This window comes from Marmota flaviventris, chromosome X (assembly GCF_047511675.1).
Source record: "Marmota flaviventris isolate mMarFla1 chromosome X, mMarFla1.hap1, whole genome shotgun sequence".
In the NCBI taxonomy this organism is placed as follows: Eukaryota; Metazoa; Chordata; class Mammalia; order Rodentia; family Sciuridae; genus Marmota; species Marmota flaviventris.
Window position 1 is genome coordinate 9,995,670 of NC_092518.1, and position 17,405 is coordinate 10,013,074.

A 17,405-nucleotide genomic window follows, 5' to 3' on the forward strand; every position below is an offset into this window, starting at 1 on the left:
AGCCTTTGTTCTTACTCTGGGCTGTTTTCCAGGAAATTATTAGATTCATAGAAGTAGGATTACTGTGTTAATGGGAAATAACTTCTTTCTCTGGAATTATATGAGGTTCTTATTTGCATTAGGAAGAGAATGTTTTCCCCGAATTACATCTGTTTATTGCTTTTATGTAGAAAAGTGGTTGATTTTTACATAGCTATTTTAGATCTAGCCATTTACTTAGAGGTTTTGGTTGACATTCTTATTATGGTGGTGCCCAGGGATGTCATAGGGGTGGGGATGTCCCTCTTATCAACTCTTTAACTTCTTTCCAAAATCAACATATATTCTAAAATCCATATGCCTCACTATACCCACAACTTTAGGACAAGTCCTGAGTCCTCCAATCACAATTTCTTATGGTTCTGAGAGCTTTAACCATTACTAATAAGAGTCATAAATATTGGAAAGGAGGAAGAAAATTATTTGTTTGTAGGTAATATGATAACAAAAGAAAATTCACAGTAGCTGAATCCAGTTTGGGCTAGCAATATCTGAGTGTTAAATATGACATAACTACTATCATACATAACTAATTAGAACAAATTTTTAATAAATAAATATGACATAAGATACTCATAAAACAATAGTCTCTATGATATTAAGAAAGTATCATTTCCCAATTTTTCCAGAAACTTTTTTTCTTCTCATCAAGCGCTCTCTCTCTCTCTCTCTCTCTCTCTCTCTCTCTCTTTTTCACCCTTGATTCAGCCTGGATGATATGGTTTGCTTTTGAAAATGGCACATAGCAAGCTAGAAGAAACAGGCTGTGTGGGAGATAGGACGCTGGAATTTGGTCATAAGTTTTAGGTGTGAATCACTAGGGCCTTTCCCTTCCTCTCTAGGATATTTTTCAGGCAATGCCTGCAAATGCTGCTGGCTACCAACCAGTTATTATGAGTGTGGCTTTTCTGATAGGCACACCCTTGGAAACAGGGTGGTTTTGTTCTCATGAAGAAAATCAAAGGACCTGCTGAGGCTTGTAGTGAAAAACTTTTTTTAAAATACTTTTTAGCCTAACTAAGAACATAATGAATGAGACCATCCTAAAATGACGCAGGAGTAACCACTAACCATCTCAGTTTATTCAGGCCTGAGGGGTTCCCAGGGACATGAGACTTTTCAGTGATAAAACCTGGGAAGACTTAAGACCATAATTTAAGGGCGATTTTGAAAGACACAAAATATGTTTCTTCTCAGGATAGGTGTGTGCTGTGAGTACCTCTTTTTTTTTTTTTTTTTTTTTTTGAGGGGGTGGGTGCGGGTACTGGGGATTGAACTCAGGGGCACTTGACCACTGAGCCACAACCCCAGCCTATTTTGTGTTTTATTTAGAGACAGGGTCTCACTGAGTTGCTTAGCTCCTCACCATGGCTGAGGCTGGCTTTGAACTCACAATCCTCCTGAGCTACTGGGATCTCAGGAATGCACCACTACACCTAGCTAAGTACCTCTTTTTTGAACTAAACTAAACTTGGGCAGGGCTTTCTTATTTTTTAGATCATCCTGTGCTTGTGATTATTTATAGCTTCCCTAAACAAATTATCATATCAGGAGAGTCTAAAAATTGGATAACTGCAAAATTATTCCACCCCTTACTGCTCAGTCTTCTTTAAAATCTTTTGGTACTGGGAATTGAATGCAGGGGCACTTAACCACTAAGCCACATCCCCAGACCTTTTTATTTTTATTTTGGGACAGGCTCTTGCTAAATTGCTGAGACTGACTTTGAACTTGCAATCCTTCTGCCTTAGCCTCCTGAGTCACTGGGATTACCGGCATGCACCACCACACCCAGCTTAGAAAGTTCTTCTATTAACTAGTATCTACGCTTTGTTTGGAGACATGCAAAACATTCTAATCTTTCTTAACACTATTTCACCTCCTATCACTAAGAGGATCTTGTTTCCTTAATATATAAGGAACTTATGTAAAATAATAAAAATAATACCAATAAGGATAAACCTTGAGCTGGATGGGGTGGTGCATGCCTGTAATCCAGGCAGCTCAAGAGGCTGAGGCAGGAGGATCACAAGTTTAAAGCCAGCCTCGGCAATGGCGAGGCGCTAAAGCAGCTCAGTAAGACCTTGTCTCTAAATAAAATGCAAAATAGGGCTGGGGATGTGGCTCAGTGATTGAGTGCCCCTGAAATCAATCCCCAGCACACCCCACCACCACCCCTGCCAAAAAAGAATAAACCTTGGCAAGTCCTGCCAAAGTTTAGATTAGCCTGAAAAGAAGATACTCATGGTTTACACACTATTGACAATACAGCACAACAGAAAAAATATAGGGCAAAGATCTAAATATCTATGATAAATGAATGTTTTAAAATGAAAAGAAAATCAGTCTTGCTCAAATAAAAGAAATGTCAATTAAAACTATGATGAGGCATTGTTTTTCACTTCTCTAAATAGCAAAGATTTAGCTGGGATCCATGGCACACATCTGTAATCCTTGCAACTGAGGAGGCTGAGGCAGGAGCATCACAAGTTTCAGTCTAACCTCAGCAACTCGGCAAGGCCTTAAGCAACTTAGTGAGATCCAGTCTCAAAATTAAAAAAAAAATTAATAAAAGACTGGGGATATGGCTCAATGATAAAGCACCCGCCTCTTGTTTCAATTCCCAGTCAAAAAAAAAAAAAAAGAAAGAAAGAAAAAGGGCAAAGAAGATTTAAAAATGCATTATGTTGGTGATATTGAAAGAAAATAGTTGCTTTCATACTTCACCAAGATAATGTCAATTGGTACAATCATCATGGCAGATACTTAATGAGACCAATAAAAATTAGGTTTTTGAAGAATATTAGAAAAATGCTAACAGTATAATGTTAGGTTAAAAAAATGCAAAACATATATAGCAAGATAACAGAAAAGTACTAGAGGAAAATAGATAAAAAATAACAATATTTTTGTACACTAAGGTAACATAACAGCACATCCTAATTTTGTTCTTTATATTTGCCAGCATTTTCAAAATTTATAAGCCTGTATAAGTTAGATAAACCTCCAGAGAAAAGGTGATGAGAGACTACAGGTGAACTTGGCTTTATTTTTTTTTTTTTATATTTATTTTTTAATTTCCGGCGGACACAACATCTTTGTCTGTATGTGGTGCTGAGGATCGAACCCGGGCCGCACGCATGCGAGGCAAGCGCGCTACCGCTTGAGCCACATCCCCAGCACTGAACTTGGCTTTAAATCGTAGACTTTTTAAAGTCCATATGAAGAGATAGTTGAGTCCCTGGCTTACCAACCCTTGTGGGGAAAACCCACAAAGTCATTTCTCATGATTCAAGGCAGTTATGTTTTATAAAGTTACCATGATCACTGGATTAGTGAATGCTGAACCACTGTTCCTACAGGAAATACAGGATTGGGTTCCTTCAAGCCTCCATAGTATTTTTTGTCAACCTGTCAATATCTGACTCTGTTTTATGTGTTTCTGTTTAAAGACACATTATGTAATATGTATTGTCAATTAATTGACATTGAACTCTCAGCCAACAGTGCTACAATTCATACATGAACACAGTTTATGTAAGATACACTGTTCTCCATGAGAAAAGACACATTAACGGTATTCTTTGTTTATTTATTTTCAGTTAATGAACACAATATCTTTATTTTTATGTGGTGCTGAGGATCGAATCCAGGGCCTCACTCATTCGAGGCAAGCACTCTACCACTGAGCTACAACCCCAGCCCTACATTAACTGTATTCTTGTGCGTAGGGGTTCTAGACAGCACTGTGGAACTATACTTGGGAGCCACTTTAAACAGTGAAATGACCAAGAAGAAGCATGAAAATATAAGAAATGTGGCACTAAGACCATGAAAAGGACACTTACTTACATTATGAGAATTGAAACAAGAAAGCCGAGCATCGCCTTATTCAACCTTAGCTGGGAACATGAACACTGGGCAACTCCAAAGTTGCACCACTCCATACATGTCCATGAATTACCACAAAAGCCCCACAAGTATTGATTTGGGGTTACCAGTGAATTTTCCAAGTAGGTGAATTCATGAATATGCAATCCACAAATAATGAGCATCACTTGTGATTACTAATTTACAGATTTAAGGAAAATTTTTAAAAAGAAAGCACCAAACATGGATATTTGACAGTTGAGTTTTTAAAGTTGAATGACTTCCAATATATAAAACAGTCCCCTTAGAAGGCACTTTCCATAATGGAAATGAAAGTAATATGTTTCCCCATTCATTTTATTAAATATACTTGTTGTCTTCAGCAAAAGTCATCTTTATTATCCAATTAATTTTAGCCAGTAGTTACTGAAGCAATTTACAGTTTTCTTGGGTGTGGTGAGGGGAGGTTGAGGTAAGTCCCAACTCTAACACAAGACAGAAAGAAAATGATCAAGATCACCCTTAATATATAATGGATGTGAGACTAGTAAAAAATATAACACTATGCAGATCAAACAAAGGAGAAAGTGCATCCTCTTGGGATTGTCTGGAAAACTTGATAGACATAATGACGTTTTAAAAATTTTTTAAGGGATTAGTAAGATGGAAACTAGAGGGAGGTATGCAGAGGAGACATGTTCTGGGAAAAGTGCTGGAATCCAACATGGATATAGAGAACATGAGACACATGGCTCCCGAAATTGCTGTTTATGTAAAGCACAGTGCTCCCTATATATTAGCAGAGATGAACTAGATGGCAAATTGCTAAAGGAAGACAGATCCCAACTACCCTGATCCTGTTTCTAGAAGTTTCTGGGTTCGTTTAACTTCTACACAATGATGGCTAACTCTCTAGCCAGCTTTCATATCCTTAACTAGACCACATATGGATATGAGTAAGGATCATGCCCCATTCTTCTTTAGCCTCACTCCTTCTGCCTTGTACCAACAGTCCCCAACACACAATAAACACACGGAAATACAAAAGATCACCCTATACCAACACTTGCATGTCACCAGCCTTCAGTAAATATTTACTTATTCACTAATTGGCTTTGCAAATATATTAAACCTTTAACAAGCCCTGAATTATTTGTTAAGAATAAAGAGCAGGGCTGGGGATGTGGCTCAAGTGGTAACGCGCTCGCGCGGGACACTGGGTTCGATCCTCAGCACCACACAAAAATAAAATAAAGATGTTGTGTCCACTGAAAACTAAAAAATAAATATTAAAAAAAAATAATAAAGAGCAAATGGCTAAACTTTGTAACAGGAAGTGTCACTGAGTTTTCCCAGAAAAAAAATATATATATATATATTTTGTGTTTTATTTTGTGTTTATATATATATATATATGGAAAACATTGAATGTGCCACAATATTATATTGCATATTTTTTCCATATCTAATCAAAACTAAAAATATTATTCAACAGAATCTCTAAATTTTGCAATTAAACTTGCAAAGGTCTAAGTATGTCCTCAAAACCCTAATTTTTAGGCTATGTTGCATTTTGGCCCCCTGATTCTATAATTTCTTAGAACCTAGTATAAATACTCACTGAGTTCTTGAATTGTCTTTGGGGGTTTATATTACATGAGGTTAAATGTATCTATTCTTGCATAGAAATAGATAGATAGATAGATAGATAGATATAACTAATCACATCTTAAATAGTTTTTTCATCTCCAATAAATTTTTTTAATTATAAAAGTACTTTAAGAAGCCAATTTTTGCTTATTAACTGCTCAAATGAAATGCCTCCAGTGGCACAAATCCAAAGAATATTAACAGTAAATACTTAAACTTGAGTACATCTCATGTAAAATTGATATTACAGTTCTATGGTAAGACAGTGCATAGCCAGAAACTTATAAAATGAATTTTAGTCTATTATCCATTATTCCAAAATTGAATTTTCAATTAGAAGTGAGTTTTAAAATACACACTTTCACAAGCAAATTATCATACTTACTGTTTCAAAACCTCGATGTGGATGATCAGGAAACCCACCAGGTCTACCTCCTTTAAATTCATCAAAAAGTAAAAACGGATCCAGATTTTTTAACTGAAATCAAAATATAATTCATCAGATTAGATGTGCTTTTTCAGCCATGATACCAGAGACTGCATTCATGAACCGATTTAGCAAAACTCATCAAAAACTACATAGCCAGAAAGCAACTTCTTGTGATGAAAATTGCTTTCAGGAAGAATTCCTTATTTCTGCCTGTACTGTGGTACGCACCTATAATCTCAGTGGCTCGGGAGCCTCAGACAGGAGGACCTCGAGTTCAAAGCCAGCCTCAGCAATGGCAAGGTGCTAAGCAACTCAGTGAGGCCCTGTCTCTAAATAAAATACAAAATAGGGCTGGGGATGTGGCTCAGTGGTTGAGTGCCCCTGAGTTCAATCCCTGGTACCAAAAACAAAAAAAATTTTTTTTAAAAAAAAGAACTCCTTATTCCTGCAACAATAGGGAATTTTTTTTTTTGCTGATTGTGTTAGAGAGTTGATGTTTTACTAAGAGTGAACAAACATTTCATAATCAATTGAGATATAAATAGTGAAGTACAAATAAGATCATCTGTGTCCTAAACAGATTCATAATGGAACAGACTACAAAACCAAGTAATGCAATGTGATTGTAAATGCTCTAAGGAAAGACAATTTTACACATGTGAGAATGAGGTAGAATAAAGGAGGTCTTAAAGTACATGTAGGAGTTAATCATTAAGCTGGGCATGGTGGCACACACCTATAATCCCAGCAGCTCTGGAGGCTGAGGCAGGAGGATTACAAATTTAAGGCCAGCATCAGCAACTTAGTGAGGCCCTAAGTAACTTGCCAAAATCTTGTCTCAAAATAAAAAATAAAAAGGGCTAGAGTTGTGGCTCCATGGTTTAGCACCTCTGGGTCTAATTCTCAGTATAAATAAATAAATAATTGCTAATTAAAAGGGAAGTAGAGCTTAAAAGATTTGGAAAATCCTCAGCCTACTTGGAATAAAGCTTTCTCATTGTAAAGAAATGTGTGGGAGAAAAACCAAGGATGTGGCCAAATCACCACTTGATAAGGAGCCATTTTAAACAGAAGCTAGGATATATTGTCCAAAACAATGGAAGAATGACCCCTCTCTTGGTGCCAATTTTCTTATTCTTTTTGAGGTGCTAAAACAATATACCATAAACTGAGTGGCTTATAAATGACTATATATATGTATATTTCTTATTGTTCTGGAGGCTGAGAAATCCAAGATTAAGGCACCAGCAAATTCAGAATCTGGTGAGGATCCACCCCCTGGTTCATAGATGGCAACTTCTAGCTGTGTCCTCACATACTGGAAGGGGCCAGCTGACTCTATGGTATGTCCCAGCCCCATGACCTACCTCCTGAGGGCCTCCACCTGCTGATAACATCACCTTCGAGATTAGGGTCTCAACATATCAATTTGAGGATAATTTCAACCATATCAAAACTATTTGTAATACTGGTCACCAAACCATGATGTAGCAACACACACAGGAAGAAAGCCATGACCAGGAAGAGATTACAGAAGCCAGGGGGTTGGTTGAAGCGAGTCAGAGGGATGACCTTGATAGGGGACAGACAGATGAGGATGGTGGGAACACAAGAGAATAATTCTATAAGATGGGCCCACTGTGCTGACCCCACATGCTTTCTTTTTCAAGAAGCAATTTACCTGCAGCCCTGCAGGGCATAATTGGACCGATATGTCACATTCCTGAGCAAACTACCTGTTAACTGCAGGCGAAATGCAGACCCAAGATAAAGTTGATGGGAGGAACCCAGGAGACTTTGGTGACCAGATCCTGAAACTCAAGGGAGATAAGGGTAATTCTTCCTAACCATAAAATCTTAACCTAACCATAAAATCTTAACCATAAAAGAAAGGTTAAGAATCCAATTAGAACCAGTCAGCAAGGCCCAATATAACTAGAGTGGTCATGGCAGTGGGGATGTAGATGTCTGATGTCACCCTGCTGTCAGTCAAAAGTCAAGAAGTGAACCTGGGTAGGAATCTCTGGAAACTTCTCTGGGATCCCCAATAAAACTGGAGTGCAAGAGAGGCAAACTGTCCCTCGTATCTCTCATAGGACCCTCTCTCTCCCTTGAGAGTTTCTCCTTTCCCTTTTTCTATACCTTCAATCAATTCATGCCTGTTACTTTGAGTGACATGTCTGAAATCTTTCTGACTTGATCGAAAGAACTGGGGTTTGAAGGGGGGGGGGGGTCTCTTCATGCCTCAATTTCCCAGAAGGCCCCAGCTCTGTAACAACCAGTTTTAGTGGCCAAAAGGTGAAAGATAGTGTTAGAGACTATCTTTCTCCAATAAGTATGAGTATCTTGTGTTAAACTATTGTACTAAAGTGTTATTTGCAGGGTCAAGAATTAGTACTTGGGGCTGGGGTTGTGGCTCAGTGGTAGAGCACTTGCTTTGCACATGTGAGGCACTGGGTTCGATCCTTAGCACCATATATAAATAAACAATAAATAAATAAATAAACAAACAAACAAAATAAAGATATTTTAAAAAAGAAAAAAAATAGTCCTTATCAAAGTTCCTAATATTCTCTAAACATTGAGCATAGATTCCACAATGTGTTAAATAAATATGTTACCTGTATATAAGATCAGTTTATATGAAAACTGATTTTCTAACCTGTTTTAACTAAGACCCCAACTCAATCACATATTTCTTTCTCTACATATCAAATTGATGCTCTTTTAAATTTTTCCTTTCCTGTACACACTTCCAAATCCTTTAACTGCCAAATTCAAGCTGTATCTTCCAAGTTATTTCTTTTGATCTCCTGAGAAAGTCAATCAAAATCTGTGGTCACCACCCCTTGGCCCACAGCACTTGCATAATAAAACTCCAGCAGCCTGGTATTTGTTTAAGTCAGGAAGCACTGGAAGTACCAACTAGGAATGGCAGTTCCCTGGGGATAGGACACATGCTGTGCTTTTGTTATGATGCTAGGGCTGTGCTTTTGTTATGATGCTCCACTGAATTTAGAATACTTCTATATACAAGGAAGGTACCCCACAAAAAATCCTGAGTAGTACTTGTGTTAGATTCCCTAGTTTTCTGTAGCTAGGTGTGGTCATATGATTGAAACTAGCCACAATGTAGAAATTACAGAGTGGAGCCTTTAGGAAAATTCCTTATAAAAGGGGGATGGACAGCTGAGGTGTGTTCTTTTTCCTTTCCCCTCTTCCTCCTTTGTGTGGCCGAGTGTAAATGGTTGTTGATGCCCTTGTTGTTGCTTGGATATAAGGTATGCCCCTGCCCCCCAGCTCCTATGTTAATGCAGGAATATTCAGAGGCAAAATGATCAGATTATGAGAACTGTAACCTAAAGCATCCATCCTAGTTTGAATGAACTAACTATGTGGTAACTGTAGGCAGGGGTGGCATGACTGGAGGAGGTGGCTCACTGGGAACATACCTGGAAGGGTTCATCTTCCCTGTGGCCCCTTACCCCTCTCTCTGCTTCCTGGATTCTTCCCCTCTGTTTCTTGGCTGCCAGAAACAGAGCAGCACTCCTCCACTATGCCCTTCCGCCATGATGTTGCCTCATCTCAGGCCCAAAGCAATGGAGTTGGCCTACCACGAACTGAACCTCTGAAACCATGAGTCTAAATGTTTCCTCCTCTAAATTGTCTTGTCAGGTATTTTGATCACTGCAATGTAAAGATGACTAACATAGCCCTAATAGTTGTCTTGGACCATAAGGAATAAACAAGAATTATGACCTAAGATAGAATGAGGAACAGTGAGGCCTTTAACCCCCTGACTGCCTATTTTTGGGGCTTTACAAAACAGAAATACAAACACTTCTGTTATCCACTAGTTTTGGAGAATGCTGTTACACACAGCTGAACCTAATCCTAAATGATATAAAGCCAATAATACCTGCGGTAGCAGGGTACAATCAAGTGATTCTACGTTAGCCTACATCAAAACAAGATGGCAGCAAAAAAGGGAGGCCCTCTAGCAGCTCAGAGGCTTAACCTCCTAGGCTTACTCAGCATCTAGACTGTGGCCTGAGGTTTTAGGAGACCACAAGCACATATCCCAGACAGAAATCTAGATAAAGCCTTGAACTATCTTGAGCTGTGACTCTTACACCCTCTACCTTAACTCAGTATCTTGATAATGGTGAGCACCAGCTACAGGGGCTAAATCAATGAAGACCAAGATTTGGCAGGGCTATTTGGTGATATTAAGTAATTATTTTAAGTTATAAGTGTGATAATGGGATTGTATTCATACATATATTTTCAATTTTTCTCTTTTATAGACTGAAAATATATATATAAATGAAAAGATGGCTAGGGGTCCCTTCAAAATGCTTTAAGGGGAGAAATAGAGGAGGATATACACAAAATGATTGCCCATGAGTCAATCATTGTGGATACTAAAAACATGGATATGAGCCAGGCGCAGTGGCGCACACCTGTAAAACAGCCCAGGAGGCTAAGGAAGGAGGATTGGAGGTTCAAAGCCAGCCTCAGCAATAGTGAGGTGCTAAACAACTCAGTGAGACCCTGTCTCTAAATAAAATACAAAATAGATCTGGAGTTGTGGCTCAGTGGTTGAGTGCCCCCGAGTTCAATCCCTTGTACAAAAAATAGCACTGGGATCCAATGTTTATGAGATATTTCTTCAGAGATCTAAACCTTAGTGCAGAGAATTTGAAAAGTAACTTCCTTGACATTAGACAAATGGCTTTATTCTCTGCTGATGAGACTAGGGGTCTACCTTTCTGACAAGATGGTAGTGCGTAGTGCTGAGAAAACATGGCAACATTCAGGACAGTGGCACACGCCTGTGATCCCTGCAGCTCTGGAGGCTGAGGCAGGAGAATAATGAGTTCAAAGCCAGCCTCAACAACTTAGCAAGGCCCTAAGCAACTCAGTGAGACCCTCTCTCTAAATAAAAAAGGACTGGGGATGTGGCTCAGTCATTAAGTGCCTCTGGGCTCAATCCTCAGTACCAAAAAACAAACAAACAAACAAAAACACAGCAAGAACCTAAATGGTCAAAAATAGGGTCATGAATAACTTAGTGAGGAGGGTCTCCCTTTGCTGCTGCCATCTTGTCTTTTTTTTAAATTTTATTTATTCATTCATTTTAGTTGTTGATGGACCTTTATTTTTTATTTATATGTGGTGCTGAGAATCAAACCCAGTACCTCACATTTAAGGCAAGTGCTCTACCACTGAGGCACAACCCCAGCCCTACAATCTTGTCTTGATGTAGGCTAACCTAGAATCACTTGATTGTACCCTGCTACCTCAGGTATTATTGGCTTTATATCATTTAGGATTAGGTTCAGCTGTGTGTTAAGAGCATTCTCCAAAACCAGTCTCCCTCGGTTGATAAGGGTCTCACTAAGTTATCGAGGCTGCTTTCAAACTTGCAAAGCTCCTGTCTCAGCCCAAGGAGTGCTGGCACTACAGGTGTACAGCACTGCACCAGTGGTTCTCAAAAATTTTAACCATATTGTAGTATAAAATTTTTTCTTGGTAATCCTCTGTGGTTTATTTTACGTATTTATTTATTTATTTATTTATTTTGGTACCAGGGATTGAATCCAGGGTGCTTAACCACTGAACCACATCCCCAGCCCTTTTTAATTTTTTTGTTTTGTTTTGTTTTTTTGTGGGGTGGTGGGTGGGTACCAGGGATTGAACTCAGGGATACTCAACCACTGAGCCACATCCCCAGCCCTATTTAGAGACAGGGTCTCGCTGAGTTGCTTAGCACCTTGCTTTCGCTGAGGCTGGCTTTGAACTTGCAATCCTCCTGTCTCAGCCTCCAAAACTGCAGGAATTACAAGTGTGCACTACCACACCCAGCTCTTTTTTTAATATTTTTAAATTTAGAGACAGTGAAGCCCTAACCAACTTAGCGAGACCCTAAGTTGCTGAGGCTGACTTTGAAATTGCAATTCTCCTGCCTCAGTCTTCCATGTGGTTGGCATTATGGGTATGTACCATAGCACCCAGCTATTTTATATATCTAAAAACATTGTTTTGCAAAGGAATTGATAGGTTTCATCAGACCACCAAACAGATCAAAATTTCTTTTTCAGAAAATCCTCAGCAAATGTGTTCTTGATGGTTGGACTCATTAAAGTATTAGCTACCCTTGACATACAATAACAGTTAACTGAGAGGTGTCTGTAGTGTTTGAGAAATCTTTCCAATTGTTCTGTTGTTGATGGAGCATAGTAGAATATGACACCACCTCCATCTGCCCCTACGCATTTAGCTCTTAGTACCAACCAGTCTGCATGTATCCTTGGCAAACAATATTTGATGGGCCTTGAGAGATATTTGTGGGTAAACAAGAAGTTAACCCTGTAAAGAGAAATAGCAAGTAACAGCCAGGGAAACCTGGTAGACTGGCTGCAGAATTAGGTTGACAATTCACCCCCTACTTCAATGGCCAGTCAGCAATATTCTTGCTCAGTGAAATAAAGTCAGCACACAAGGATAAATACTGCGTGATCTCACTTATATGTGGGATCTAAACAAGTAGAAGCAGAGAACAGTGGCTACCAGGGGTGGGGGTGGGGATGCTGGAGAAATGTTAGTCAAAGGTCACAAAATTTCAATTAGGGAACAAGTTTAATAGATCCATTTCACAACATGGGGACTACAATTAATGACAATGTATTGTACCCTTGGAAGTTACTTAGACCAGGGATTTTCAGCATTCTCACCACTAAAAGAAAAAAAAAATATGATGTGAAGTAATACATATGTTAATTAGCTTCATTTAGCCATTTCACAATGTACACATATGTTGTGGTTTAGATGTGAGGTGTCCCCCCAAAGCCACGCTCCCAGTGCCTACCTTCTCCAGCCACACCCTGCCTGCCTTCAGTTACCACTGGTTTAATCCCATCAGGGGATTAATTCAAAAAAATAAATAACTACTTTTAAAAAAATATCCAATCTATCAACAATGCACAGCCACATTCACTGAGGAAAGCCATGTTTTAAAAACCCTGTAAGCAATTTTCAAAGATAACTTTTTGTTTAAAGGTGCAGACAGTAAGTCTTATGCAATGAGTGGCATAAAACTTAGGTTTAGCCACAAAGTAGCAAGATACTATCTGAGGGGCTGGGGTTGTAGCTCAGTGGTAGAGCACTGGCCTAACAAATGTGAGGCACTGGGTTCCATTCTCAGCACCGCATATAAAGAAATAAAATAAAAGTCCATTGACAACTAAAAAATATTTTTAAAACAAGGTACTGGCCCGGCACAGTGGTACACGCCTATAATCCCAGTGGATAGGGAGGTTGAGGCAAGAGGATCGCGAATCACAGCCAGCCTTAACAACAGTGAGGCTCTAAGCAACTCACTGAGACCCTGTCACTAAATAAAATACAAAATATGGCTGGGGATGTGGCTCAGTGGTTGAGTGCCCCTGAGTTCAATCCCCGTTACCAAAATAAATAAATAAAACAAAAACAAAAAAAAAGGTACAATCTGAATAGAGTTTAAGAGGATTGACAACTCTCAAAATGGAATCCATTTCTCTTATGCATTTCCTCTTATTCAAAAATAATTTTGGAATGTGGTATGGCCCCGGGGCTATGACTACTATTTGATACCTCTTATTTATTTTTTTGAATTGACAAATAATAGATACTAAGAATTTATTCCCCTTTAAATCTCAAGTTCCCAATATAATTCAAGTGAAAAGATTCTCTAATGTTGAAAATATCTATCTCACCTTTACTGAGTCCCCATCTATGGGCCCCTCACCAGAAGTCTACAGAGTTGAGTCTTAAGCAGTCTCTCTGTGAATCCAAATCCCCGACACTTTGGGATTGACCAGGAATAGATACCTGACCCATGCTAGGCTAATCAATTCTGTCTCCTGGGAATTTAGAATTGAGACCCAAAATTACTCCCAAATACTTTGAATTGTGAGCATATAAACTGAGGAGCTATATGTTCAGTGATGCACATGCTAAATCAGAGAGCAGGTCAGCCCAAGGTAGGACATGGATGTGCAGACAGAAGCAGACACACTTCCTGAAGCTCAACTGTACTTGTTGCCCCGGACTTCTGTATTCACATTCTAGAAATTCCCTTTAGGATAGGGATGGTCTGCATGTGGCCTCAATCATGAAGCTTAGAGTTTGTATCTATGGCACTGCACAGGGAAGCTCATGCCCATCTTGGCCCTCTCTTTCCAAATCATCCTCAACATCCCACCAGTTCCTTCTGAAAAGAAAACAGGAGCAGCCACCCAACTAACATACCTCGGGTCTGCCGATGCTTCTGCGTACCCGTGCTCCAACCCCTTCTGACTGCTCCCGGCTGAGCACTGAGATGGTAACCTTCTTGGAAGACCCCATGTAGAAATCCAAAAGGAGAGTGTTCTGATGCTCTGCCACAAAGGATAAAAGGCAAGAGGAGAGAAAACAAAAAAGAAGTTATACAGAAGAAAATATCCAAGGACTACAACATAAAGGATATTAAAATTAGGACTTGCCCAAAGGGTAACAGCTATAAATTGATTGATTGATTGATTGCCAGGGATTGGACCCAGGGGTGCCTTACCACTGAGCCATATCCCCAGCCCTTTTTATTTTTTATTTTGAGACAGGGTCTCACTAAGTTGCTTAGGGCCTCACTGAGTTGCTGGGATTAGAGGCGTGTGCCACTGCGCCCAGCAACAGCTACAATTTATTGAATGTTTACTATATACAGGGTGTGGATTAGGTGAGTTAAAATAACTATAATGATAGTACTTTCTAGGTGCCCAGTACCCTGCTCATTATTTCATGAAGTAGGGAGTCAGAGGAGGATTTGTGTGGCAAGATAGGAAACACAAAACCAAGAGGTCCATGACTCTCACCAGAACATTCTTAAGATCTTAGCAATGAAAGGGATCTTCAAGGGTCATTGAATTCAAAAATACATCTATCCCTAAAGTGCAGGGCCAACTTTCTAGGAAAGAAATCTTTGAGCTTTCTAAAGCTCAGGCAACTCATGGGTGAACTGCCCTTGAGGGTGCACTCCATACTCAGGACCTATACTCTGCATTTGTTATTGAAGAGTGTTTCCTCTTTGAGGGGTCTAAGTTCTAACCAATGGACTATCACAGAACAGATATAATTAACTTCACTTCCGCTTCAAGTATTTGCAAATAGTACCTATGGTTCTCTAAATCTCTTCTTCAAGTGAAATAGAACTAATTCCTTCAAAGTTTCCTACTGAAATTCAAAAAAATGCTTGAGCGAGAAGCAGATTCTGGAGTCAGACAGCCCAGGTTTGCATCCTAACTTCACTTTTGACCTGGGACTCTATGCTTCAGTTTTCTGCATCCATAATGTGGGAGTAATAAGTGCCCATATCAAAGGGGTGTGGTTAGTACCATGAGAATGTTAGTTGCTGTTACTCAGGGGGGTTCTACCCAGCAATACCCTCCAGTTACTCAAGGCCCATCCTAAAATGTATACTCCCCCAGTGGATAATTAGTAAATATTTATTGGGCGACAGAATGCAAGGCAGAGAAAGGAGTTTAATACTCAGAGCTGTACAGCCCTGTCAACATCTACCTACCAGAGAGCAACTAGAAACTTTGTTTACCCCCAGCTAGACTATTCTGGGTCCTTCCAGACTCCCACAATTAAATTCTATGCCTGTGAACAACTGATGAGGTATTTAACAGGCTTCAGTGCTTTGAGGAAAGAAAAGCCAACTAGCACTGTGACAAAATCTCAGTACTATTGATTGCAGCATCTTTAGTCATTTCAGGAGTCTGAAGAGGGTTGGGAAGGTGGTATCTTGCCAACCGATCTGCAACATGCTCCACCCAGCCCACCTCTGGGGGAGCCCCAGGCACTCACACAGCGATCGCGGCGGCCAAGGAGCGAGGCGCGGCGGCCCCTGGAGCCTCCGTGGGATGGGGGACAAGGGAACCGCACCGAGCGCACCGCGGGCTGGCTCTGAGGCCACAGGCTCCTCACCGTGACTCAGCGCTTCGCCCAAGGCAGCCTCTGGGAGGCGGGAGTCTCTGGGTCTGCGGGGCCCTGACCGCCACTCCCTTTATTCACGCTCGGCACAGATCCTGTTGCTCCGCCCTTCGCCTTCCTGGGGCCAGTTCTGTTGCCCTTTGGTCTCTGCGCCGCTGCGGCACCGCGCGGAAGAGATGCGCACCCCGGCAGCTTGGGGGCGCGCCAGGTCCCGGGAAGGGTGTGCGGGCCCAGCAGGTGCTCTGATCAGAACAAAGACCCCCAATTTGCCTTCGCGGGAAACCTGTCTTTAACCACAGACTAGTTGTCACTCAACCCGCAGAGCTTGGCTGCACAGATTCGACTGCTACCTGCACCACTTGGAGGCATCCTTTAGTGTCATCTCAGGCAGGTGGCTCAGTTTCTCTGTGCCTCAGATTCCTCTTCGGTGAATTGAGGATGCTGATGATAATAGTACCAGCCTCATGGGGTTATACTGAGAACTAAAAGAGCCTGTCACGTCCTAGGCACCATAAAATTGCTTGTTATGTAAGTTTCCTGCTGTTTGCCAGTTAGAATTGGGGGTAAGAGGAGGAGCCAAGAATCAAGAAAGACATCTCCGTTCCTACCTAAAGAGAAGGAGGGTTCCAGCTAGGACAATTGGTTAAGAGCTTCCATGTTGTTGGAATACAATGAACAGGCTTTGTAGAGTTTCCCCTGGAGATGAGGAGTGGCCTCCAGTTAGCCAGGCAATCTAGTTAATTGCTAGGACTATTAATCAGAGGTACAGGCCTGGCTGTGGTTCCTGTACTCTAAACACCAAAAGGCTTCTTGCCTGGTTTTGAGAAAGAAAAGAAAGGGGTTCCTTTAACAACAACAACAAAAAAGGCCCGCAAACTGTGTCTGTAAAGGACCAGATAGTAAATATTTTTGACTTTGCAAAACACAGAGTATTTCCCTGGAGACTGCTCCAGTTTGCCTTTATAGCAAGAAAGCAGTCATAGATAATACTTAAATGAATGGGTGTGCCTATATTTCAATAAAGCTTTCATCATAGATACTGAAATTTGAATTCAGATGATTCATTTCATTTTGAGTTCATATAATTTTCACTTGTCACAAAATATTATTCTCCTTTTTATTTTTATTCCAACCACTTAAAATGTAAAAATCATTCTTAGCTACCTGGGCACGGTAGCACACGCCTGTAATCCCAGCAGCTTGGGAGGCTGAGGCAGAAGGATGGGAGTTCAAAGCCAGACTCAGCAACAGCGATCTGGGCTAAGCAACTCAGTGAGACCCTGTCTCTAAATAACATACAAAAAAGGGTTGAGGATGTGGCTCAGTTGTTGAGTGCCACTGAGTTCAGTCTCCTGCACACCCCCCCCCAAAAAAATCATTCTTAGTTCTCAGACTGCACAAAATA

The 17,405-nt window shown here is 40.3% G+C and overlaps 1 protein-coding gene across 4 annotated transcripts in view; it reads right to left on the bottom strand.

The window, feature by feature from the left end:
• The window catches only part of Pir (pirin), a 100,273-nt gene extending 83,851 nt beyond the window's left edge, over nt 1–16,422 (bottom strand). Inside the window, exons 1-3 of one of the 4 annotated variants that reach the window (XM_071606872.1) lie at nt 16,351–16,422; nt 14,282–14,409; nt 5,945–6,037 (exon numbers count right to left, since the gene is read on the bottom strand). In XM_071606872.1, coding sequence (XP_071462973.1) covers nt 5,945–6,037; nt 14,282–14,409; nt 16,351–16,369 — 240 coding nt within the window. In that variant the 5' untranslated portion in view covers nt 16,370–16,422. Of the gene's footprint in view, nt 1–5,944; nt 6,038–14,281; nt 14,410–15,874; nt 16,053–16,350 lie in introns of those variants that run through there. The other 3 variants (XM_071606871.1, XM_071606873.1, XM_027946520.2) reach the window with 3 other exon arrangements.
• Between the last annotated feature and the right edge of the window lie 983 nt (nt 16,423–17,405).